This window comes from Candoia aspera, chromosome 15 (assembly GCF_035149785.1).
Source record: "Candoia aspera isolate rCanAsp1 chromosome 15, rCanAsp1.hap2, whole genome shotgun sequence".
Classification (NCBI taxonomy): domain Eukaryota; kingdom Metazoa; phylum Chordata; class Lepidosauria; order Squamata; family Boidae; genus Candoia; species Candoia aspera.
The window spans coordinates 7,365,162-7,391,948 of NC_086167.1; the positions used below are offsets into that span (position 1 = coordinate 7,365,162).

General features: G+C 45.7%; 1 protein-coding gene across 1 annotated transcript in view; it reads right to left on the reverse strand.

The window, feature by feature from the left end:
• The window catches only part of RBM19 (RNA binding motif protein 19), a 95,839-nt gene that overhangs the window by 51,830 nt on the left and 17,222 nt on the right, over window positions 1-26,787 (reverse strand). Inside the window, exons 13-21 of the mRNA XM_063315875.1 lie at window positions 26,552-26,648; window positions 25,800-25,910; window positions 24,826-25,026; window positions 24,461-24,575; window positions 22,655-22,803; window positions 21,695-21,755; window positions 18,885-18,964; window positions 17,486-17,541; window positions 16,424-16,540 (exon numbers count right to left, since the gene is read on the reverse strand). Coding sequence (XP_063171945.1) covers window positions 16,424-16,540; window positions 17,486-17,541; window positions 18,885-18,964; window positions 21,695-21,755; window positions 22,655-22,803; window positions 24,461-24,575; window positions 24,826-25,026; window positions 25,800-25,910; window positions 26,552-26,648 — 987 coding nt within the window. The remainder of the gene's footprint in view (window positions 1-16,423; window positions 16,541-17,485; window positions 17,542-18,884; window positions 18,965-21,694; window positions 21,756-22,654; window positions 22,804-24,460; window positions 24,576-24,825; window positions 25,027-25,799; window positions 25,911-26,551; window positions 26,649-26,787) is intronic.

The window sequence follows — 26,787 nt, forward strand, 5'->3', positions numbered from 1 at the left end:
TAAAGCTTTTCGCCGGCATTCCTGGCATGGGGAATAGGTAGGGGTGGGTGGGAGACCGAAAACCAGGAACACTAGCCCCCCCCCTCCGTCTGGTTATCCGTTCCAAATCTGGGAAGCCAACACAGGCAAATAATCAGCTGCCGTTTTTGGGCCTCCACTTATTGCGACGGCCATCAATGGCATCTCCAGGGTGGCGGGGAAGAGCCAAAAATACATGAATGGATGGACGATGTGCAGGCAAGGGAACAGGTAGAGGTCAGACCCTTGGAAGAATAGGAAAGCAGCTGTTGGGGCTTTTGATACCGTTGGACGTGTTGCGCCCGCGGCTCCCTGAAATTCCCCAGTGAAGCCCACAAAGGGGGTGTATTTGTGTCTGTGTGCGTGAGAGTCTGTCAGAAAGGGGAGGAATCTTTTACGGGGCAAATCAGTGCTTTCTGCAAATGGCTGGATTGCAGCTGTTTGGGCACGCAAGCGCTTCAGAAAGATGCCTCCCTGCGAGACCTGGGCATGATACAGCTTTGGAAGAGTTTTACTGCTGATAGAGAGAATCCCAAGATCCATTACAAAATTTCTTTGTAGCGTTCTGCTGGGTTGCAGAGAAACAGACAGGAAACAGACCGGGATGGATAAAGGCAGGGGAAAGGATTCCCCAAAGCATTAGGGGCGACCGCCCAGAGTCGCTCTCTGCGTGAGATGGGCGGCGACTACATTTGAAATATAAGCAAAATAAATAAAAATATAAATCAGATCGCTTTCAGTATGGTGCAACCCACCATACAGGTTTCTAGAGAGAAAGCTTCCTTCAAGCAGAGCATGACTTTACGGACAGAGCTTATCACTCTCGTCTTCCAGGATACTTTTTTTTTTTTAATAACCGCCCTGGGATATCCTAGTGGTCTCCTGTCTGTGCATTAACCTGGCCCAACCCAGCTTAGCTTTGCAAGATCAGGCAAGGTTACCAGGTTCTATCACCGTGACAGGTGATAGGACCTGAATGAATTCATCCAAATAGACACCCCCATGCGATAGATCACCCTCACATCCAAGCTCTAGTTCTTTCCGACAAAATCTTAGAAAACAAAGCTCCCCCCCCACTGTTAAGTGTCCAAGTGACCCCAATGCCCATCTTGACTTTAGGAAGCTCTCCTTCCTTCCTGTCGTCAGCCCTTGGTGCAAAAGGCGTCCCATTCTCGATACATTCACCCAAGGAATATAAGCCGGGTCTCCCTTCGCAAGGCGCCTCTCTCCCCGCAACCCCAAAGAAATGACAGGGTGGGAAAAAGGGGAAGAATGGTGCAATTGGCATGAAAGCTGCCACGGTTTTATAGCACACAGCTTGCTCCCCTCCCCCCCTGCCAATTCTGACCTGCTTTGGATTTCGCCTGCGACACCTTCCTGATTTGGCAAGATGTCACAAGGCAGGCGGGATCGGTTATCCTCTTGATTAAAAAAAAAGAAGAAAGAAAAAAAAAGGCAGCCGTGAGATATCATAATTAGAACGGTCATTAGCAACACACACAGCAGAGGGCTTGTAAATGAAGTGTAGATTTGAGTCTCTTTTCAACTCACCGGGAATATGAACAGTCAGTCAGATAACTTAATGGGACCCATTTTCAGTAGGAGCAGGAAAGGGAGATTGGGGTGGGGTGGGGGTGTTGGAAGACACCTTAAAGGGAAAAAAAAAAAGAAATGCTAAGAAAGCCAGCAATATTCACTAAGAGAAGGTGACACTAGCTCTCTTTGGGCATCAGTATTTGTAAGTTTTTTGGCCTTTATTACTTTGACTTCCATAGGTGCTGCCCACCTGCACTTTATCCTTGATCTCCACCGTGCAAGGTGGATCCAAATCTCAATTCAGCCATAGATCTGGTCCACACAGAATGCTGTGCCGTCACTCAGCGGCCTGGCTCATATAGGGTGCTAAACCCTGATGGTAGCTGCCCAGGGTTCTCTGGAGTGGGTGGCTCTATCAGGTTAACTTCAAATAAATGTAATAATAGTTTTGTTCACCGTGCCTGGCTCAGTAAGGAACTGGGTGGACGTGTGCTAAACTCTGTTTTGTTTAAGTATGGCTTACTAAATAAATTGCAAGTGTTGTGCTCGTCAACCTGGTGCTGACGGCAGCTTAGAATAGATGGCTTCGCACAAGGCATTCGGCCAAACCAAAACCTGGCACATCGCAACACATTGCTCTGGGTGAGCCTAGCTGCTGTGTCTTACTCTATCGGGTTGCAGAGAATGGAGAAGGTTTCTGAGTTCCTAAGGAAGAGAAGTGGGTTTTTAAAAAAATAATCTAAGAAATGCTACCTTGGGCATGAAAGCAAAAGGAGAGAAGTCTGGGGTCTAACCAGGACCCCTGGGGTTGGTCCTAGGCATTCTGTTGCCTGAGTAGACCTGGAAAATGTGCCCTCCCTGCAGGTCAAAAGATGCAAAATACAAAGCCTTGCTTTGCAGAAAGGCAATAAATCAGCTCTCCCGCCACCAGAGGAACCCGTGGGACCCAAAACTTTTGCCAAAAGACAATAGTAGCGTTGCCCCGTTGCGACGCCCGCTCCACCCCTTTCATGCGTGCGCGCAACATCACAATGCATGTGCCAAAGGGGCGGAGCTTGCTTTGGAGTGGCGTGACACTAGTTTCATCGGTCACCCCCTTCCTCTGAACCCCCCAGCAGACACCTCCCCGTATCTGCTGTCCCAGGGCATCAACAGGAAATAACCTTTTTTGGGCTATGATTTGCTTCTCCCTTTCTCTCCCCCCTCTCTGCCCCACTGGCTCTTATTCTCTCTCCCCCATCACCCAAAGAAAAGGGACAAAGAAAGGAAAGAGATGGGAGACTGACTACCTGTCAAGACTCCCCCGGGTGAAAACCGCGTGCTCAAGAGAGCCGGAACCTAACTGCGCCAGCCCGTCTTGCTTCTCGGCCAGACAACTGTACTCCGCTCCCCCAGTTGTTCCCACTTGACAGCTTCTCAACCACAGCTGGAGAGAGGAGAATGACACACTTGGGCAGGTGTGGCTGCTGTGCTACAATTGTCACAGTAATTGAGCACGACCGCACTGGCTCTCGGAGAAGCCAGTGCACAGAACAGGAAGCTCACCACGGAGGAGATGAGGGAGAAGGTCAGCAGACGCCTGCTGGGTGACTTCGCGTAACGGAATCAACCATCTCTGATGGGCATGTGGCTCTCTCTGACCCTGATGCCCAAACTGAGGGGCATGTTGGGGGGGGGGCTTGCCTCTCAGATGAGCACCGTCCAAAGAGGGGACCAAGAGAATCAAACCATCCCCTGATTTTGTGTGCCCTGAAGAGAGACTCCTAATCTTACTCAACATTGCCACGTCATGTTTGCAACAAGGTTGGGTCCACCCAAGAGTCTAGCACAGGGTTTCTCCACCAGGGTTCCGTGGCACCCTCGGGTTCCGCGAGAGTTCCCTAGGGGTTCCCTGGGAGATCACGATTGAGTTAAAAAATTATTTCAAATTCGGGCAACTTCACATGAAAACTCCGTTCTTCATTTTCAGTTTAAGAACACTGTTCATGCATATAGACAGGCCTACCCCTGAAACAGATATAATCATTTTGTAACCTCTGGTTCATATTTAGGCCTGAATGGGCAGGGGCTCCCCGAGGCCTGTGAAATATTTCAAGGGTTCCTCCAGGGTCAGAAGGTTGAGGAAGGCTGGTCTAGCCCCATGTTGGGTTAAAATAGGGGAGTAAGGGGATCAAGCTGCACCCTGATTTTTGTGCCCTGAAAAGAGATCCCTAATGTTACGTCACCAGTCACAGTTGGGCCAACCCAACAGTCTGTCCAACCCAATCATTTTTCCCTCCCATATTAGGTGCTCCTGAGAAGTCTACAAACAAAAAATACAATTGGTACTGTATTTTTCAAACTACCTTGATTTTTTGTGCCCTGAAAAGAGACTCCTCCAAAGTTCTTCATCACAGTCCTGAGCCACATGTAGGGCCAGATGTTAAGCCACCTCCTCTTAGTCAACATCTCTGTTCTTTAAAGGTATTGGAAGGGGAGCAACCCCTCCACCTCCCACAACTCAGACTAGGTGAGGTGCTGCTTAAAGGAGATCATCTTCTGCTTTTCTTAAGATTGCCTCATTCTCTGCCTTGCCTGCTCAGTAAACCTGGTTTGGGGCACCTTCCGTGCAAAGACGTTTAAGCTGCAGACCAAGAAGTGCTGAGCGGAAGGAAGGATGAGGTCAATCCTGATGAGAATATTGCTAGCCCTCTTCCTGCCGGAGAGGCCATTCCATGATGTTCCTTATCCGGAGCAATTAAATGATCCGCAGCAGACACAGATGGTACACACAGCGCTTAAGGGATTAGGGTCATGCACCACGCGAAGCCTATCTGCCTTAGCAGGTTGCAGAAACCTAGCCATCATGGTTTGCAAACCACTGTTTATGGCTTAGGACATTGTTTGAACTTAGCCAACTGTGGCTCATTAAGCAAACAATAGCTTAGTAGAAACATGGACCCAGCCAGAGACAGAATGATTCTTTCCTGGATAAGCTCAAAAGAACAGTTCAAGATATAGTCTACAGGTAGTCCTCACTTAATGACCACAATTGGGACCGGAATTTTGGTTGCTAAGTGAAGCGGTCGTTAAGCAAATCTGACTCATTTTATGACCTTTTTGCGGCAGTCGTTAAGCAAATCACTGCGGTTGTTAAGCAAGCCCACGTGGTCATTAAGCGAATCATGCAGTTCCCCATTGATTTTCCTTGTTGGAAGCCAGCTGGGAAGGTTGAAAATGGCGATCACATGACCGCGGGGCGCTGCCAAGTGCCTGAATCGTGATCACATGACCATGTGCGCATGTGTGCCATGACGGTCATAAGCATGAGGACTGGTTGTAAGTCATTTTTCCAGCACCGTTGTATGTCCGAACCATTGCTAAACAAACGGTTGTTAAGTGAGGACTACCTGCACATTTCCCATTACTCATCCCAAACATTCAATTTACTTAGTCTGCCAGCTTCTTCTATATTTCGCTTGGATACCGTGGTTTTATGACCTTCCAATTTTAACTGTTGTAGAACTAGAAAAAGAGTTGTCTTTTTTTTTTTTTTTTTAAGAGAGAGAGAAATAAACTGCAGAAAATCCTACAGGTGCAGTGTTCAACATGCATTCGTTCAAACTATATTGTGACAAAACTTGCTTTAAGAATATGGTATTTTGATGGGGGGGAAGAAAAGAGCTTTTTAAAAGACATTTGTAAATCTAAAAAAATTACTGGACTTTGAAGTTGACTTGCCCTAATTCCCAAAAATGGCACTGACTCTATTAATTGCTTTAACGAGGAGAATAAGTAGAATTTGCACCGAAGATCAAATGAATGCAAATCCACTAAGGTGATGCGAATTCTCATTAAGCATCTCCATGAAAGAAATGAAGAAATCCTGGAATAAAACCTAAGTCTTTAAAAATGAAGGAGCTGCTTTCTCCTCTTCTGGGCCTTCAAAAATCAGAAAGTATACAAAGGTGCTCAGGGGCCAAAAGATCCCCAACTATCTTGAGAGAGAAAAAATAAAATAAAAATGATCTCGTTTTCTAGCTAAACAGCCATTTCAAAGAGCTTCTTGAGTTACCATCTGCAAGCAGGAAAAAAACACCAATGTTCTTAGATGTATAATCTTCAGAAAGGACAAAATGTACCATCTTGATACTGTGATTTTAAAGAAATCAGTGCAGCGGCTGTACGGATAGTTTTGATGACCGGCATTACCTCAGCTGTGAGTTTTATCTATTTTAAGATTTTTTAATATACTTTTATATTGTCCTCCCGCCCCACTTTTTTTTTTAAATGGTTGCATTGCTCTTTTTTCTATTTGTTTTAATGGTTGTAAGCCACCCAGAGTTGTACATATGAGATGGGCGGCTATATAATTTGAATAATAAATACATTTAAAAGGCCATGTAAAAATAATCCATCAACTTTTCTAATTCAATCAACGCTTAGACAGACACAGTTTCTCCCTTTCCTTCTTTACAACACCGCTGTATGCTGAAACTGCTCAAGTTCTTTTTTTCCCAGCCTTCCTTCATGCCATACAAGCTCCGGTTATTAATTTCGGAAAAAAAATTACCAGCCAAGCTGTGTCATGGCTATCTGTTGCTTAAATGCAGACAGGAGCGATGTTTACTGGCAAACAATACTCTCCAATCCATTTATAGCAGTGTTTGATCAATATCCTCAAATTGGGGTAAACAGACTCAAAAAAAATTGCAGAAAATGTTGTATTAAGGAGAGAACATTTGTGAATCCGGTTGATGACCCCAACTGATCTCTACCGGGGAAGTCTCTCTTCCTCCCTGATAGGAAACTACAGATTTCTACTCAGCCACTTAATCCTGAACCAGTAGATTTTTTGGAATGCTAAAAAAATGATGGAGGCTAAACGATGGAACCTCCATGCTCCAAAGCAGTATACACCGGAATATCCTAACGAAGAGGAACTGCACTGCCTTATGGCCCTGCTTTATGAGTAAGATTTAAGTTGTGCAGATACACTAAACGAGGAATAGATAACGTTGGCCTTCAACCTCCTTTTTTTAAGCACACAGATGAACTGTAACACAAATTATCAAATAGGTGGAACAGGATTTTTTACAACCAAAATGCAGAAGCCAGGGGAAAACACGGACAATCCCTGAGGGATACAGTCCCACCTGCTTTGGGTCAGTGCCTGACTTCATGCCTTTCTCCTCCCCTTCCCCTGAACCAGATGGGCCTTCCACCTCATCCAGAAAAGCCCTTCTGCTTCTTACACACTTTGGATGTTCTCCCAGCCAGACAGCCTCCTCTCCAAATTTCAAAACATGTCAGGATTTCTACAGGCAGGTGAGCTGACGCACCTGGCTTCTTCTGCAGTTTCCGCCTGGAGAGTAAAGGAGAGGAAGCTGGAGATATTTTAGGCCTGTGGAAAGTCAATGGGGAAAGGGCCAGCTCGGTGTAGTGGTTAAGGCTCCAGGCTAGAAACTAGGAGACTGGGAGTTCTAGTCCCACCTTAAGCATGAGAGGTGGCTAGGTGACCTTGGGCCAGTCACTCTCTCTCAGCCCCTGACGTCAGGCTCGGGCAACAAGCCAGTCGGTCAATTCCTGTCACAACCAATGGATCGATATTCGGTTGGTCCAGCATAAAGAGAACCCTGCATATGTGGGGGAAATGCGAGGAGGAGGAGGAGGAGGAGGAGGAGGAAAAAGTCAATGGAGAGATGAAGCATGAAGAATTTAGAGAGGAGGAGAAGAAAGAGTTGAGTGAGTGGCCACCATCCCATGGCTTCTGAAATCTAACTCTCCTTCCTCCCACTGGCACCAGAGGGGCTTCTGAAGAAGCATCTTTCCTGGGAAGGAGAAAGTGAAGTAGAAGGATAAGCTCAATCTCAAGAACTGCAAGCAAAAAAAGAGAAACGGTACAGAAAAAGGAAGGGCCATCAACCCAGCTAGAACACAGATTTTTTTTTTAATCCGTTCAATCTTGTCCAATTCTCGGGGACTGCCTGGACAAGTCCCTGCAGTTTTCTTGGCAAGGTTTTTCAGAAGTGGTTCGCCACTGCCTCCTTCCCGGGGCTGAGAGTGTGTGCCTGGCCTAAGGTCACCTAGCTGGCTTTGTGCCTAAAGTGGGACTAGAACTCACCGTCTCCCGGTTTCTAGCCTGATGCCTCAACCCCTGCACCAAACTGGCTCTCAGACAGATGCTGGCATGCAATTAAAACAGAAACTCTTCAGTCCCAACCATCTGGGCACCTGAATACATCACGATCACAACTGTTTTTTTTCCTTTTTCCCTGTGTATCTCTTCTTGTAACTCATATCATTTCCATTACAAGCCTGCAAGATATCTTAATGATGGGTTTCTCATTTACGGAGAATATAAATTGGCGGCAGGCCATTCTGGATGTTTATTTACTAACCATTATGTCCCACCAAGCTCTAGAGATTCTGGGCGGCTGACATCCAAAGGAAAATCAAAATAATCATCATCATAGTAACAGAAAGAGACAATAATATAAAAACAAGGGGTTACAAAAACACAGGAGGGTTAAAAACAGTCCACAGCATGCCTCTTAATCTCCTGATGCTCTCTTAAAAAGAGATGGGTCTCTTTTGCTCTACACACCGCCCTCTGCAAATACAGGAAGCTTATCTCACTGAAAGACAAGGCAAAAGTGCCTAAACAAATACCTAAATGGATGGGATCAAAATTAGCCAGGATTAATTTAAATCCCATCAGTTTCTAACAGGGTTGTTTGAGTGCTAACTTTCTCTGGATCCCACCTGCCAGTTTGTAAACCGGACGAATGAGTTTAGGATGCTGTTAATACAGAATCTGTTCACTGGGGTGGAGAAAGGCTTGCATCTGTCCACCCCAGGATCAGGCCTGGAAAGGGGTCTGTGCAGACGCCAACCCAGATCCAAGGGGGGTGCCAATCAAACACGTGATGTGCTCCTGTGACTTTTAGCAACAGCTGGATGAGTGGGAATCAGCTGGTGATGCTCATTGCATCATGGAGATGGACATTAATCCCTGGTAATGGGGGTAGGTGGCTGGAGTTAAGTATGATAGTAAGGAGGGATGTGAGGACAGGTGGTGTCATGTTCACCATTTCAATGTGCTTGGTACATCGTAACGTTTCGCATGCCATTTGCCTGATACGTGTTTGATCTCGGGAGGGAGGACGATTCCTCTTCGGGGAGTTGTTATCTGTTGGCTGCTGGGTTGGAATGTGTTTGGGTTATCTCATGTGTTCAAGGTAGCTTTCCCAGGATGTGTGGAAAACGGTTACCAGCACCTGGGAGGGGGGTAGTTGCTATGGCCGGCAGGGGGGAGGGATCACGTTTGGAGCCGAGGGTTTTCAGTTTGTATCTGGCGCGCTTTTAGTCATTCTCAGCTTTCTCTGTATCTGCCATAATTTCCCTAATAAACCAGATTTCATTCAAGTAACCTCTTGTGAGTCTGAGTGTTTGGGGTAGGCAACCATTACAGGTGGGAACTCAAGAGACGGATTCATTGATTTGGCTTTCAGTATTACGCATACCCCATCATTGTCGCAATTAAAAGTCTACACCCATAATGCCATGCGGGCAAGACCTTGGGAGACTGGGCAAAAAGACGCTGCCAAGGGAACGGTCAGATAAGAGACAGCTTAGCCCGCAGCTGGATAGTGGGCGGGGCAAGAGGCTCAGAAGGGACCCTCCCTAGGTTGTCGGGCTGTAAAGGAGATGGGGGGGATGAGTCTGAAGGGGAAGGTGATATAATGGTATGTGGGAAAGACCTTGGGAGACTGGGCCAAGAGATGCTGCCCAGGGAATGGTCAGATAAGAGGCAGCATAGCCCACCACTGGATAGTGGGTAGGGCAAGAGGCTCAGAAGGGACCCTCCCTAGGTTCTTGGGCTGTGAAGGGGATGGAGGAGAAATGTACTTTCAGACTTGCAAGATTCTATCAATGCAGCATTACAATAAAGTAGAATTAGCTCATCTGGTTGTGATTCCTATCTGGTCTACCCCACAAGGCTGACATCACCTTCGCATACCCTATCCATCCACCCAATTGCGTGCTACTTGATAAACCACAGTTCAACAATCCTCAGCTTAGCATGACATATGAACCCCACCTCGATGGAAAGTATTTGCAGAGGAAGGACCGGGAGAAACAAAGGGGAATTTAGATTGGTCTTAGAGGATCCGAACGCTCACACCCTGGCCAGAACGTTTTCAACACGCAAAGAACGCACACATTAGTTGCAAAGATACGGCTTTAGAGGAAGGCTGTCAGCTGTTGAAAAAGTAGCCAGCCAAATTTCCCACTCTTGAGTACAATTTAAAAAAAAAAAATTAAGCCCACCGTTTGCAAGTAAAGCGTTTTACTCCTTTGCTGGCCCTGAGACTCCATGGAATGCAAACAATCCTGCGGGCCGGCAAAACAATTTAGTGGAAAGAGAAAATTCTACCAGTGGTGTTTTTTTTTTTAAATGGAGGGGGGGTGCAGAGAGACCCCCTTTGCTTCCACTCCTTTGCTGTTAATCAGATTCTAATTGCATTCAGCACGATGCCAGAGGGGCCTGCAGCCAATAAGGAGGTGATGGCAGGCAGCTGACAGAAGCTGTCAAAATAGCCTCCGAAATGGGGGTCCATGGAAGGGGGACTTGATGATAATGCGAAAATGAGATACAAAACTAGGGGGCAGCGGGAGAGGTGTGGAAATGGAAACTCCCCCCACCCCCCTTCTCTGGCTACTGGCAATATTTACTTAGAATTTACAATGCACAGAGAACACTTTAACATTAAGGGAAAAAAAAGAAAAAGAAAAAGAGCCACCGGTGGAGGAAGACGCGTTCTCAGCTAAGAGGCGGTTATTATTCCCATTTTGCTGATGGGGAACTGAGGCCTGAAGCAGATGAGGAGGAGAGGCAGAACAAGCAGAAATTGCTGATATTTTAATGAACCAGAGGTTCCTGGTTTTATTTTAATGAACCAGAGGTTCCTGGTTTTATTTTAATGAACCAGATGTTCTCTCCACATCATGGTTCTAGTCCTCATGTTCAACAGGAAGCTGCAGAGAAAGTTCAAGGGCTGGGGGTGAAAATGCCCAGCAGCCAGAACTAGATTCCTTACTTGTGGGCAAAATCAGGCCATGCTGGTGCAAGATTTTGCAAAGCGTTCGGCGGTGACTTCGCTACTCTAGAAACTCTAGGGTGTAATGGTCTGTGGGAATGACCTTGGGAGGAGGAGGAAGACTGGACAACCGGCATGTAAAAGATGTCCCAGCCCTCAGAAGGAAAAGGGGCATGGGAAGCATCTCAGAAGGGACCCTCCCTAGTTTTCCAGAGAGTAAAAGGAAAGGAGGGGAAAAAAGCCTTCAGCCTTGCAAGATTCTGTCAATGCAACCTTACAGCAAAGATAGAGGTTGGATTCATCGTTGGGCTTCGGGTCTGGACTACCTTGCAGGGCTAGCACTGGGCGAGCTGGATGCATTTCAGCTCAGCGATTTCTGAGCGACGTCTGGTCAGGCTCGGCTGGGGAATTCCAGGAAGTGACATTTTCCCAGCTGGGGGGACCTAGGCTGGAAATACATTTCTAGCAACCGACCTGAATCTACTTTCCCATAACTTAGGGGAAGAAGCGGATGCAGCCTAAATGGAAACGCAGTTCTTCTACCACCTGCCCGGGAAAAGGGGGGTGTGGGGGCTGCTTTGCCGCTCCTTCAGATCCGTCTGGCAACAGAGCCCATCCCCTTCCCCACCCATCCTCGCTAAGCTTCGCTGGAACAGACACAACAGAGTCCTGCATGACAGCACGGAATTAATACCATTTTGGGGGAAGCTGGCAGTGAATAATGAGTGCCTGAAATACCTTGCTTCCATTTGCCTTTTTAACTCTTCGGCTGCTGCGGCAGCTCCCCGGGACATAAGCCCTTCCCTCCCCAGGGGGAGAATCAGTAGCAAAGTCAGGCCAAACTTTCCGTGGGGCTCCTTCCCCTCTTCTCCATCACTCTCCCCCATTCACCTGCCCTCTTCTGTGCGATGAATGGGGGTCAAGGGCCCACACCGCGCTTGACTGCTGAAGCTAGTTTGTCTACCTAGGATGCATGAACACACAGCCCACACCAATCCCCCTTGAAACGAAAGAGGGAGAGGAAAATGAGAACCCACGAGGCGTGCCGAAGACACTACTGCCTTGCTTGCATTCTGCTGCTCTCTTGCTTGGTGCAAAGACTGTCCAGGGAGTCCTCGTTTAGCGACTGCCTCGTTTAGCAACGCTTTGCACTGACGACGGTGGTGAAAAAGTAACTTAGCGACCAATCCTCACATTTATGACCTTCGCAGGTCTGTAAAGCCAAGGAAAGCTGAAGGCAGAGCATAAGCACAGTGGCTGTTTCACTTAGCATCCGCTTTGCTTAACGGCTGAGTTGCCGGCCCCAACTGTGGTCGCTAAATGAGGACTATCTCTAATTGGGCCAAGGGGGCCCCAAAGGAAGCCAACTATTCTGGGGTTGGCCCTGGGAAGCACCAGAGAAATGTTCAAGGAAACACCTGGCCGTGCTCAGCATCCTCTCCCCAGCCCTTTAGAGGGAGAGATCCACCTTAAATTCAGGGTCCCCCCAAAGAAACGAAACTCTAAACCTAAATTAACCAACACAACTGCTGTGTTCACATGACATGCTGCATACCTGAGAAAGCATGAGACGGTTTAATGTGATGGTTAACTTCCTTGTAGGAAGCCTGGTCCCCAAACCATAAATGACTTCATAGATTAACACCCACACTTTAAATTGTACCTGGCAACTAACTAACTAACTAACTAACTTGGTTTCAGGACCCCTTTACATTCTCAAAAATAACCAAGGACCCCAAAGAGCTTTGGATTATGTGGGTTATATCTAGCGATATGGACTGTATTCGAAATTAAAACTGAGAAATTTTAAAATACTGAAAGTTTGTATTTCTAGGATATGGAAATGGGTTCTAACCCAACTTGCTGCTTCCAGTGGAAAACAGAGCCAGGACGGGTCATTCTGGACCACTGGACATTTTATTTTATTTTATTTTTGACGGGGGAGACACTACCCCGTTTGCATCCCTTTCAACTTGATGATTCAATCCCACAATTCAATCTACATTGATTAGATCTGGAAAATGGACTCAGTCTAATAAATCCAAAGCAGAGCTATGCACGCCTCTAATATATCCTAAAGCTGGTTTAAAAAAAAAAAAAAAAAAAGTCTACACAGAAGAAAAATGTTTCTGCATACAAATATTATGCATTTTTTTCTCCACCGTTCCCCCCCAGCTCTCAACTGTACTTTTTAACCTCTTCAAGCATCTATCAGTCCCTATCAAAGAGCTTATATTAGGCTAACTGGGTGCACATGGCATCTCTACTCCTGCAAAGCTCAGGAGCGCCCCCTGCAGATCCAAGAAGAAAAAAACGGGTCTCCCACCAATTTCCAGTTGCTGGAAACATCCCAGCTGGCAAGTAGATCCTAATGCTTAATCAGATGTAGGCGACTTGATACTCTAAAACAGTGGTTTTCAGCCGTGGCAACTTTAAGAATTCTAAGAGTGGACATCTACCCATCTTAAAGTTGCCAAGTTTGAAAAACACTGCTCTACAGCCATACTTACTCCTGAAAACCAGGAGTGCCCTCTAAAGCCCTCTTGAAGTTATTACTGTTGCTAAAAATAAGATTTATTATAATAATAATTATTAAAGAGTGCTCAAGGCAGCTATGCAAAGACTTCGTTTTCTGGAAAAGGCTTTAATACTGGGAAAGGTGGAATGAAGGAGAAGAGGATGGCCAGCAGCAAGGGGGATGGATTCAGTTATAGGGATGACGGGGGCACCATTAGAAGGCCTGAAAGACCAGGCTGGGGACAGGTCGTCATGGTGAAACTGACTTGAGGGCACATAATCCCTCAGTCAGTGGAAAGACCCAGCAACTTTGAGAAGTCCATAATTCAGGGAAAGGTAGAAGAAAGGAGAAGGAAGATGACCATCAGCAAGGTGGATAGACTCAGTTACAGTGGCAATGGGTGCACCATGGGAAGATCTGAATGGGTAGGTTTGGGATAGATTATCATGGAGAAAGTCTATCCAAGTGGTTGCCAGGAGTCAACAACAACTTGATGGCACATAATCAATCAATCAATCAATCAATCAATCAAAGCTGCTAACAAAAAAACCCACAAAAAATTGCTTGTAGATTCTACTGCGATAGAATGGTCAAATTATTGGCTAGACGAAGAGTGCATTCAATTAAGCATTAACCTTCCTTAACTGAACATACTTTTGATTATAGTTTCTTAATCCCTATTTAACTTTTGTTCTCGTCCCACTGACTTTTGGAGTACAGTCCCCAACGTATCAGAATAATAATAATAATAATAATTTATTAAACTTGTATGCCACCCAGGGTCATTGAGAGTCAGGCAGCACACAAGTTTAATAAATTGTTAATAAATAATCATCCTCCCCCACCTCCGAAAAGCCACTGAAGCCAGAGAGGTCCAACTTTCTGCTCAATGCAGGAATCCGAATTAAAGCACCCTCCAAAGATGGCTGCCCAGCCTCAGCCTGAACACATCCAAGGAAGGGAAGCTCATCACCGCTCTAGACAACTGGTTCACTGTCAAATTGTTCTTACTAAAAAGAAGTGGGTTGAATAGTCTAGATCGGTGTTTCTCAATCTTGGCCACTTGAAGATGTGTGGACTTCAACTCCCAGAAATCCATGCTGGCTGGGGAATTCTGGGAGTTGAAGTCCACACATCTTCAAGTGGCCAATGTTGAGAAACACTGGTCTAAATCAAAGGAAGAGGGGTTGGGTCCAGTCACTGAGGAGAAGCTGAACATGAACCCACAGCTTGAGATAGCTGCCAAAAAGGACATGTTGGAGGAACCTGGACTGTTAGTTTTGGAGAAGACTGGCCTGCTGTGTTCCGGCAACTGCAAGGAAGGGGGTCAAGAACATATTTCACAACCACAGAAATAAGGACCAGAAAAAAGGGGTGCACACTGCAACTACCTACATTTCATTTTAATATAAGGAAAAACTTCCCGACTGTCATATCCGTACATTAGCAGAACAGTCTGTCGGTGGAAATCTTGGGTTCTCTGTCTTGAGGTTTTCCAGAAGAGACTGGGCAGAACCCCTTTCAATAATGATTTAACTGACTTGCCTGCACATTGCAGAGGGCTGGACTAGATGACCCTTGGTGCCCTTCCCAACTCAGTCACTTTATCTTCTGTGGGCTTTTTCCTTACAAGAAAGCAGAGCGTTGAGGCTTTCCTCGCAGGAAAGCCATTTCAGCTGAGTGTAACTTAAATCCACTATTCTGGGTCCTTCACCTTGAGACAGCAGAGACGTTTTTCTATGCAACCGCCATTTTGAAGCGCAGCATAATATCCCTGCTCACTGTTCTCTTTTGAAGGCTAAACATGTCCTGCTTTTTCCAATTTTTACAGAGCTTCACTGCTGATTTGAACCTGTTTTTATCCTGCCTAAATCTTTCTTGAAGTGTGGTGCTAGAACCAGACACACTAACTGAGCTGGAGTCCGACTGACCATCAGAGAACAAACAGAACTGTTATTTCCCACGGTTTGGAAATTATATATATTTTTGGCTTCGTCCTAGATTTGCCTTTCCCTGTTCCAAAGCCAGGCTGAAGGCCCCTTTGCACTTAATTCCAACACGATTTTCACAAGGAACGTTATTGTAGACTCCATCTTATACACCTGTTAATTGTTTGATGCATCCCTGCTTTCATTTCATAGAGTTTCGTCAAGGAAAACCACACATCTCTGATCAGAGAAAAGACATTATCAACGTTTAACACCGACTGGAAACCCCTGATAGACTTTTGCACGAAACAGAAAAAAGTGAACTTCTGATATATGGTTTTGAAAGAGAGATTACAGAAAAAATGGAAGTTATGTGGTAATCATAGAGTAAGAGGTAAATGTATATGGATACTTAAACATAAACTGCTGTAAAGAAAATCAGAAGCTGCTTCTTTATATTTTCTTTTTTTACTGGATGTTTGGCTTTGTTTTTTTTCTCTTTCTTTTCTTCTTTTCTTTACTCTAAACTTATATTTGTTTCTGTAAATTTATATCTATCTATCTATCTATCTATCTATCTATCTATCTATCTATCTTTTATCCCACCTCTATTATTTTTATGAATAACTCAAGGTGGCAAACATACTTGATATTCCTTCCTCCTCCTATTTTCCCCACAACAACAATCCTGTGAGGTGGGTTGGGCTGAGAGAAAGGGACTGGCCCAAGGTCACCCAGCCAGCTTTCATGCCTGAGGCGGGACTAGAACTCTCCTACCACGCCTGATTGGTTCTTGGGCTGAGAGAGAGGGACTGGCCCAGGGTCACCCAGCTGGCTTTCATGCCTAAGGCGGGACTAGAACTCTCCTACCACACCTGATTGGCTCTTGGGCTGAGAGAGGGGGACTGGCCCAAGGTCACCCAGCCTGCTTTCATGCCTGAGGCAGGACGAACGCACAGCCTCCTGGTTTCTAGCCCACTGCCTTAACCTCTAGACCAAACTGGCTCTCAAAAGGGGTAATTTTCTGTACTAAAATCTTAATAAAGTTATATAAAAAAAGAGAGATACAGGCAAGAAAGACAGAAGAAGCTGAAGGGATTCACAGTGATGATAATGGGTGTGAAAATTAATTTCCGCGTTGTAATTCCTTTGGGTCTATCAAATAAAATACTTACTAATCACAATCTCTCTTACTGGGAATGACCGAGGCACCCCTACCTTGGCGCCCAGAATTTGGGTGGCACGATCCGTGCTGTCTTCTGACATCAAATCCCACCTTGCCGAGTGAAAGATTTACTTTTCATCTGTTTCTTTAGATATGAGGCAGCCTTCTTGCTTACCTGAAAAGTTCTCTGATCTCTTTCGCTGTGGCCTGGAAGGGGATATTCCGCACCAAAATCTTGGAATTCACCTGCTTTCTGCTGACTTGCATCTTGCGTGCTGATGCCACGGTGGACCTAGTGAACCAAAAGAGATGGGCATCAAGGCTGTTTTATTGAGTCAAGTGTGAGATAGGGGCCAAGTCCAGTTGGCATTTTAGCCCAAGGAGAGCTCTGAGTCTATTGAGGATTGAAAGGGGCCAAGCAATCCAGCATCCACCAACCTAACAGAGTATTAACACCAAGAAGCAATTCCCATCATGGTCTGCAGCAACAGGAACTGCAGTTCCTCCAAATCCAGAGTTGTCAGGTTGATGCTAGGAGATTGTTCTGTGATGGCATGTGGGAAAGGCTGTGGGAGACTGGGTCAAGAGAAGCGGCCAAGGAACGGTCAGATAAGAGACAGCTTAGCCCCCAGCTGGACAGTGGGTGAGGCAAGAGGCTCAGAAGGGACCCTCCCTAGTTTCTCGGGCTATAAAGGAGACAGCGGGAGATTTGTACTTTCAGACTTGCAAGATTCTGCCAATGTAGCTTTACAGTAAAGTAGAATTAGCTCATCTGGTTGTGATTCCTATCCGGTTTACTCTGCAAGGCTGACATAAGCTCACATTACATCTACGTTTGTCCCCTTTACATACATTTTATACAGCTCTCTCGTTATTGCCCAAGCTTGGAAAAAGTTGCCCATCTCCTTTACAGCCCAAAAAACCAGGCAGGGTCCCTTCTGAGCCTCTTCCCCCACCCACTCTCCAGCTGTGGGCTAGGCTGTCTCTTATTTGACCGTTCCCTTGGCAGCATCTCTTGACCCAGTCTCCCAGGGTCTTTCCCACATACCATCACGATATCTGAGATCAAAAAGGGTAATTTCAAACCTGACTTCAGTATTGATGGGATTAGATCCTCCAAAACTCAGTTGCCAGGTCATATTTACACCCTGCCGAAGGCGCTTGGATGGAGCTTCTCCAAGCTGGCCTGAACACTATGAAAAACAGAAGTGACTCTCCTCAAGACTGAGAAACTTACTTGATGGCTCTTTCAGAGATTTTCACTTCCAGCTGGTGGCCGTCCACGGAGCTACCCTAAAGAAAACAAATTTTGCTGATGTGATGGGACTGCTGGAAACCTTCCTTTCCACAAAATAAAATGTTGCAACAAACCAACTGCAGAAGTGGATCATCTGTCAAGTTGATAGAAAGGGGGCCTAATTAATTAGAGAGCAGGATTTCAGCAGATTTTAAAGAGATATGGTTAACAAAGCGGTCAAGAGTATGACTGATAAACCAGACACAATGTGGGAGTGTGTTGGGTCCCCACAGATCGATCTCCCTTAGCCAGGATGTCCCCCGTTCATTGGTGGCTGGGGAGAGTTAAATCCATCACAGCTGGAGGACACCAACTTCAAGAAGGCTGGTCCTTGCCAGCTGAAAATGAAAGGGGAGCAAAGGAGGTAGTGAGATCGAGATAATAAATCAATATTGTTTACTATGCTAAATAATATTCCAAGGTGGAAAGGGTTATCCACAAACTCTATTTCAGTCTTGCGGGTCCATCATGAAGAAACACTGGAAGGGACATAAAGAAGTACAGTTAGTCCTCAACTTATGACCACAATAGGGACCAGAAAATTTGTCGTTAAGCAGTGTGGTTGCTAAGTGAGGCATCACCTGATTTTATGACCTTTTTGCCGCAGCTGTTAAGCGAATCGTGCGGTCATTAGTTAATCACATGGTTCCCCATTGACTTTGCTTGTCAGAAACCCCCTGGGAAGGTCTCAAATGGTGGTCATGTGACCCTGGGATGCTGCAACCACCATAAATACATGCCGGTTGCCAAACACTCAGATTTTGATCATGTGACTGCAGGGATGCTGCAACAGTCATAAGTGCGAGGACCAGCCACAAGTCAATTTTTTCAGCGCCACTGTAACTTTGAATGGTCGTAAGTTGAGGACTATCTGTAAACACAGAGTGCCCAGGAGCTTGCTTTATCCTAAGCAAAGCCACTGGTGCATATTTCTGATTATCTTTTCAAGATCTTTGCCAGAACAATGTCTTTCCTACCTTTTGGCTTTTTCCAGGAGGGGGAGATCTTTTCTGTGCAAAACAAATTTTGTGTTGCTTCAGTCCATCAGCCACCACGCAAGAGGCAACCACTGTGTCAGCCCTTCGAGGGAGTCGAGACAAGAAGCACTAACCGTGACCTTTATTGTAAGGTTCCAGTAACAGAATCTGGCAAGTCTGAAAGCATTTCTTCCCTCCTTTCCTTTCATTCTCTGGAAAACTAGGGAGGGTTCCTTCTGAGATGCTTCCCACACCTTTTCTCCTTCTGTGGGCTGAGGTACCTTTTACATGACAATTGTCTAGGCTGTGGCTCTTCCTCCCATCTCCCAAGGTCATTCCTACAGACCACTGCATGCTGTTACCTGTAGTTGCTTGAGAGCTCTCTGGGCATATTCCGGCTTCTTGTATTCCACAAATCCAAACCCCATGGATAGAAGGTTGCCTGAGAAGAAGGCCAGAGGAACAACAGAAATGGATTTATGCTAAGAGACCTCCCTGGTCCTCCTCTAGCTTAGTGAGTCAGAGCTGCTGTCCACCAACACTTCCATCCTTCCCTGCAAGCCAAAGTTGATTTTCAGCTGAGCACAATTCCTGGAGCCTTCAGGGATACCTCTGTTACCAGTTTCTTTGGCAACAGCATGGAAACTGTTTGCCATGGCCTTCTTCCCAGATGCAGTGGGGTTTTCTCAAGGTCTCCCATCCAATTCACGACTGCTTAACCACCAAGCCCAGACAAAGCCACCCAGCTCCTGACACCTTATGTCTGATTCATTTAAGGGGAAATGCTGGGAATTTGCCATGCCTGCCTTCTGCTGCTAGAATCTATTCCGGGCTGGCCTGGAAAAGGAGAAGGATTTACGCTGCCAATGCAGCCAGGGCGTGGGAAAGGACTGCAGTGTCCAGAATCAAGTATAGACATATAAAGTTGCTATGTCAAGAGATGCATTAATGTCTCAGCCACACACATTATCCTTCTTGCCATCCTCCAGCATGGAGGATTCACTGTATCACTGAATCACTGTTTCGTAAACAGGAGGACTGCACAGCTTTCCTATTCAGCTCAAGCCAGCATCTGAAACTAATTTCCTTTCTTTTCATAACCTGGACTGAATGTAAAATAGGCCACGAGTGTTAATTTGCTCAGGAAGCCTTCAAGTGCAGTGCAGCACATGTGAAGGAGGAGGAGATAATAATAATTATTATTGTTGGTTGCACAGTCAGCCAGATGTTTAGACTGGATTTTTATCCACCTACCAAGTCCTTCCCAAGGACCTGGGATAGGAAGATGTTGTTTGATGATGTTAAGGTTATTGTCACAGGAAAATAATAATAATAGTAATAGTAATAATAATTTAAACTTGCACACCATCTGACTCCCAACAACTCTGGGTGGCTCACAACAAACCAAGAAATTACAGTAAGATCAATAAAAGATGGCAACTGCAATGAAGTGAGGGGTCTCACTCTCCCTCGCTGAAGTCCTGGGTGAAGAGCCAGGTCTTCATGGCTCTTCTGAATAACTGCAGAGGGGGGCCATCTGGATCTCTGGATGCAATGGTACATGGGAATGAACCACAGCCAGGGGAACGCTTGGATAAAAGGCAGCTGAGTCCTCAGAAGGAATGGGGGTGTGGCAAATGTCTCAAAAGAAACCCTCAGACTTGCAAGATTCTGTTAATGTAACCTTACAATAAAGTAGAATTAGCTCATCTGTCTGGACTACCTCGCGAGGCTGACATCAATCTTGCAAGTCTGAAAGTACACCTCTCCCCCATCCCCTTTGCAGCCTAAGAAACTAGGAAGGGTCCTTCTGAGATGTTTCATACACCACCATTCCTTCTGCAGGCTCAGCTACCTCTTATCTGACCCCTCCCCAGGCTGTGGCTCTTCCCCCTGTCTCCCAAGGTCATTCCCACAGACCATTACAAGGGGGACTTTATTCCAGAGGTCTAGAGAGAAGGCGCACTTCCAGGGTCCCAATAGATGACATTGTTTAATGGAAGGAACCCTGGGCATGCCAACCCTGCAGGATCGAAGTGGCTGGGCAGACATCGTGGGAGACAGACAGTCCCTCAACTAACAATGTAAGAACAGAGCAAAGGCACGCATAAGGTTTGCGCACTTTGTGGTTTACCAAGCAAAGATAGATAAGCCTAAAACATGGCTTTCCCTTGAAAGCATCTCGGAACAAGCACCCAGCCTCACCCGATGGCTGAATTCACACAACCCCATTTCAGCCTGGACTAACACATTACCTGACCTGGGTTACGTTATTACAATGTGTTGTGTCACGGACTAATGTGTTACGTGACTCAGGTTCTGTTCCTCCCTCCACTCTGCAAACATTTCCTGGTTCTCCCTTTCCATGCTCCACACCCCTAGTTCTGGCACTGCCTCCCTTCCTCCCATGTGCGCCGCAAGGTTCTTCTGATTCTTCCTTTTCCTCTGGAGAAGCAGTGATGCTCCTCTCCGCAAGAATGAATGGAGAGATGTATGAATGATAGGTATTTCCACATACTTTGGAAAAGTAAAGGGACACCATTCCTGTGTGGGAATCAACTTAACAGCTGGGAATGGCAGCTGTTAAGAAATAAGTCTACTTCTGTCAAGACATTCCCTCCGCTCCTAGTTGAGTTTCTTGGTCAATCCAAGGCAACACTTCCCAATTTTATGCCTATTTGTTGGTTTTGGACTTCAGGTCTAATACTTCCCAGATAATACAGGTAGTCCTCGACTTACAACCACAATCGGGACTGAAACTCCCGTTGCTAAGCGAGGTGGTTGTTAAGTGAGTCACATCTGAGTTTACATTTTTGCTGTGGCCATTAAGTGAATCTGGCTTCCCCCATTGACTTTGCTTGTCAGAAGCCAGATGAGAAGGTTGCAAATGGCAATCATGTGACCCCAGGACACTGCAACCGTCGTAAATACATGCCAGTTTCCAAGTGCCCAAATTTTGATCATGTGATCATGGGGATACTACAACAGTTGTAAGTGTGAGGACCGACCGTAAGCTACTTTTTTCAGAGCTGCCGTAACTTTGAACAGGCACTAAACGATCAGTTGTAAGTCAAGGACTATCTGTACAGCCAACCAGCAGGGAGTTACAGGACCCGAAGTCCAACACACCCAGAGTACAACAGAATTCCGAGGACAGAATCACAAAACATACCAGCTTTATCTTTCTTCTTTGAGACTGCACAACTCCGCACAACTCCAGCTTTGGAGAAAACCTGGAAAAGAAGGAAGATAAATGTGTTTTGGTTTTATTCCCCTGTATTGTACCACTCTGCTTTTCTACCAGAGGGAGAAGGACAAATGGACAGAAAGAACAAAGACGTTACATGACACCAAAAAAATCTACACTAGCAGACTCACAGCTGGGTTTGCATTCCACACTAAGCAAGCAAGCCGCAATGCAGCTTGGCCTGAAGGGCCAACCCGATTCCGTAATGTGGATTCTTTGACTGCCAAAGTGGCACTGTCCAAACTTAAGGGAGAACGACCGAGCCTGTAAAACTCTAAGACTATGGAGATGCACACACACTGTCGAAGGGAGGGAGGGGAAATCCTTTCAGGAAACCCCCAAAATTATTTGATACAAAATGAGAATGCTCATTAATTACAGAAAGTCGAGCGTTTTTGGAATGGAAGAACTGGGAAAGGGGTGGGCGTAGTCATGACTCGGAGAAGGAACAAAAAGATATGGCCGAACTTCCGACTGAAAGCCATGAGATTTTAATTTATTTTATTTGCTCTCTGGAACGAGGCTCCCCCCAAGATCCGGATGGCCCCCACTCTGCTGTTGTTCAGAGGTCTTTCAGACTTGCAAGACTGATGTCAGCTTCGCCGGGTAAACCAGACAGGAATCATGACCAGATGAGCTAATTCCACTTTATTGTTAAGCTACATTGGCAGAATCCTGCAACTCTGAAAGCACAAATCTTCCCCCGTCTCCTTTACAGCCTGAGAAACTAGGGAGGGTCCCTTCTGAGCCTTTTGCCCCACCCACTATCCAGCTGCGGGCTAAGCTGCCTCTTATCTGACCGTTCCCTGGGCAGTGCCTCTTCCCCCAGTCTCCCAAGGTCATTCCCATATACTACCACACAGTCATGAAACTGCAGAAAACTACCTCTTTTAGAGTGTCCTCTGTAGTGCTGAAGTTGAGGTTTTTTATAAAAATGGTACATCCTGGAAGACTTTCTTCTTCTTCCTCCTCCTCGTCCTCGTCCTCCTCGTCCTCCTCCATTTCCTTCTGAGCATCACTGTTTCCAGAAATCCCTGCAAGAGAAGACAGGATGAGTAAATCTAAGGAAGAAAGTCCTTTGGACTCAGCTTGGCTTTCAAAAAAAGTTGACGTTGTAAGTCAACAACTAGGGGAGTGAGCCCATAGAGCAGAAGCCAACTTCAGGGGGCCTCAAAGAAATAGAAGCAGGAGGCATCACTTGACTGAAAAAAGGTACCAGTGGAACCGTGGAATCCAAACATTCTCATCTAAAGCCAAGGAATGAACCATTTGTATGTGGGAAACCATCTTGGGATGCTAGCTAGGAAACAGTCAGATAAGAGACAGCATAGCCCACAGCTGGATAGTGGGTGGAGCAAGAGGCTCAGAAAGGACCCTCCCTAGTTCTTGGGCTGTAAGGGAGGGGGGTAGGATTGTATTTTCAGACTTGGAAAATCCTGTTAATATAGCTTTACAATAAAGTAGAACTAGTTTATCTGGTCATATTTCCTGTCTGGTCTACCTGATAAGGCTGACATCATTACAGCAGAGTGCCCACAGGCTGTGTCAAAGAGGTAGTCCTCATGAAAATCCTAAAAGCTACAGTACTAACATATCTAGAGGATGCCAAATTAGAGCAGATTGTCTTGGTTGACTTTAAGCACTGCAGGCATAGAGAAAAAGAAACAACGCATCCTGTTGTCGTGTGTATTTCACCTCTTAAGACAAAGACACACCAGGACTTTTTAAGCCAGGCATGATTTCATACAACCAGCCTTTGCCAACAAAAAGTCTGGAAAGGTAACGTATGAACAAAATAGACAGGCATCGCCCTGCCCCCTTTTTTGATCCCCAGGAAAAGAAACAAGATTAGAGCTGGGGAAAGGGGACCCTCACACAATCTACAAATTAGTGTACAGTATATAAGGAGTTCACCTTCTGAAGTTCTTTCCTACAGAGAAATTTACTTCTGTTTCTCCCCTGGATACTGGAGGCTGGCAGGCTTATGAGCTGCAAGAAGATTTCTATGCACTTTGGAAATTAAAACCCTTTATCTAAAGGTCTTGAAGAGGGAAATCATGCGCTGGGAACAATATATGGGGCACACACACAGCTTCAGCCTTCTCTTTAATTCTCCCTCCCTTACAAAACCTTCACAGTGGGTTTTTACAACCATTTTTACGGTGGCCGTAAAGCGAATCATGTGGTCATTAAATAAATTCAGCTTCCTGTTGTAACTTTGAACTGTCGTTAAATGAACGGCTTTTTAAAATCAGTTTTTAAAAACCAAAAGGGAAGGGAAGGAAATGAACAAGGAGGGGGATGTTGCTGAAATGAGGAATCTGGGAATTAGTAGCAGGGCTTCAAATCATGAATTGGTAGAGAGGAACTGACTCACACGTTGTGCTAGGGTACGGTTTAATTATGATTAAGTAAACCAACTGCTTAGCTTCATCCAAAGCCATAAACTATAGCTTATAAAGCACGTGAGATGCTCAACAGCTCTTTCTTACTAGAGATGTCTAATGTAAATCAGCCCTTGCTGGACCAATCTAGCATCCTGCCAAGACAGTGATAAGCGGTTCTGACTCACTGATGATCTGTCTAGTGCTGTTGGACTTCTAACGGTCGCTAAACAAATGGTCGTAAGTCAAGGACTACCTGTAATACAGAACGGATTCTACATTGACCACATCAGCTCCCCAAACATACCTCTCTGGGTCTGCTCCTCGCCTTCCATTTGCTCTTCAGCCTCTGACACTTTTCTCCCAGGACCAGAAAAGACCCCCATGGGTGCCCATTCGAGGTAGAGAGGGACATGCTGGAACTGGGCAAGGAAAAAAAAAATCAGGGCAAAGCAGTTAAAATGAGCAGGGAAAAATGTTTGCTACAAATCAGTACTAGCATAGAAAGTGGCATCTATGATGGCCCCAAGATCCGTTTAATACAGGGGGGCAACTAACGCTGAAAAGTGGGCAGGATATCCGAGCACCCCCCCCCCAGAGTAGCCACAATCCAACTGCCAGGCCTGGCTGCCACCATGCTCACATCACTGCCCCTTACCCCTGTGCCTGTACCTTGGAGTAGGCCAACTTGGTGAATGCCTTTTTCGCTTCTGTGGGTTCCAGGAATTCCACAATGGCTGTCACTCCTCCTTCTGGGAGCAGAACCCGCCCGAGGCCACCAAAGGTCCCAAAAAGGTCTTCCAGCTCCTCCGCCTTTGTGCCAGCAGGCAGGTTCTTCACCAAAATCACCGTCTTGCTCCGCTCCCCAGCAGCCTGGGAGAAGGAACAGAAGGGGAGAGAGGCTGCATTGCAAACCTAATATAGGTAGTCCTCGACTTATGACCACGATTGGGACCAGAATTTCTGTCGCTAAGCGATGCGGTCATTAAGCAAACCCGACAAGATTTTACAACCATTTTTGCAGTGGTCATAAGTCGAGTCATCACGTGACCGGACCTGATTTTACAACCATTTTTACAGCAGTTGTAAAGTGAATCATGGTGGCTGTTAAGCGAATCTTGTGGTCGTTAAGTGAATCCACCTGCCTATTTTAATTTTGAAGTGTCGTTAAATGAACAACCATAATTCGAGTACCTGTATAGAAAATGGGGTGAAGTGTGGAATGAAGATGTATTTGGTTGTATCTTAAGTGACAGTGCTAAGTTGTTATGGTTGAATGTACTTGCTGGAGATGACGGGGAAGTTTCTTTTTTTTGGGGGGGGGGGATTTTTTTCTTGCATTTTTATTTTTATTTTATTTTTATATATATATATATATATATATATATATATATATATATATTCATTCATTCATTCATTCATTCATTCATTCATTCATTCTTCCTCAATGTATTTTTCTATTAGGTTCTTGTGTTAGTTTTATCTGTTTTGCATAACCTTTAATAAAACTATTATTAAAAAAAGGAATGTTTTAACAAAATACACTCCATCGAGTTCTCTTTTCTGACAACTTCAATTAGCTTCCAGGCTGATGCCACAGATTTAGCGAGAAAGGGTGAGGGTTTGAACGGCCACAACTCCCTTACCTGGCTGAAGGAATCCAGACAGACGCCGTTTTCAAGCAGGAACCGGCGCACGTTCTGAACAAGCTCCGTTTCCCCGAGAGCCACCCTCACGGCCACGCTCCCCTTGCCTTCCTGCCAAAGTAAAAAGAAGGCTCTTTTAAGAAGTGACCAATGACCAGTTGAATGGATGGAGGAGTTGGGGGAAGAGAGCTACTGTACATAATTCCAAAACCATCTTCAGCCATCAACAAGCCATCTTCAGCCATCGATAGACACATAGAGATAAACTGCATTTACACACCATTCAAAAGAGACAATTAAAGCGAAGAAGGAAACAAAATAGACCAGGACACATCCTCTCCAGCAGCCAAGCCCAGATAAGCAGGGATTGACACCAGACAAACAATCAAGCAGAAAACAATTTCCTGTTGAACAACAAAGGAGACAACCAACCAACCAGACAATAATACGCTAATGAAGGAACTACCAAGGAAAAAACCACATTCCCACCATCACTGGCAGGGCGAGCTACTGTATATAAACAGGGAGCAAAGTCCACACTCACTAGCACTGATGATGTTGCCTAGTCAGGTAATGAAACGTCTTCTGCAAGGAAACAACCAAGCTCAGAGAGCACCAGGGACTTCACAAAACCCCTCTTAAAGTTGCCAAGTTTGAAAAACACCAAGTTAAGGGGTGAAAAAATGTTCGGTGCAGATTTTTGGATGAAGATACTGGTTGACGGGCAGAAGCCATTTAAACAAAAAACTCACATGATCCAGCACTTGACTTTTAGTAGCGTTGTACTTCTGCGCAACAGCATCTGCCACAGCATTCGTTCCCATGAACAGGGTGTTCCAGTTGTGAGAACTAGGTTTAGGAGAAACATTGTGAGTCCTGCTGCTCGGGTGGACTGTAACACCACTGCGGAGTTCCTCGACTTCAGGCCGCCCCTCAATGGCCAAGTGACAAACCTGTAGCCCAGCCCCTGATCTTGACTGCTCGCCTG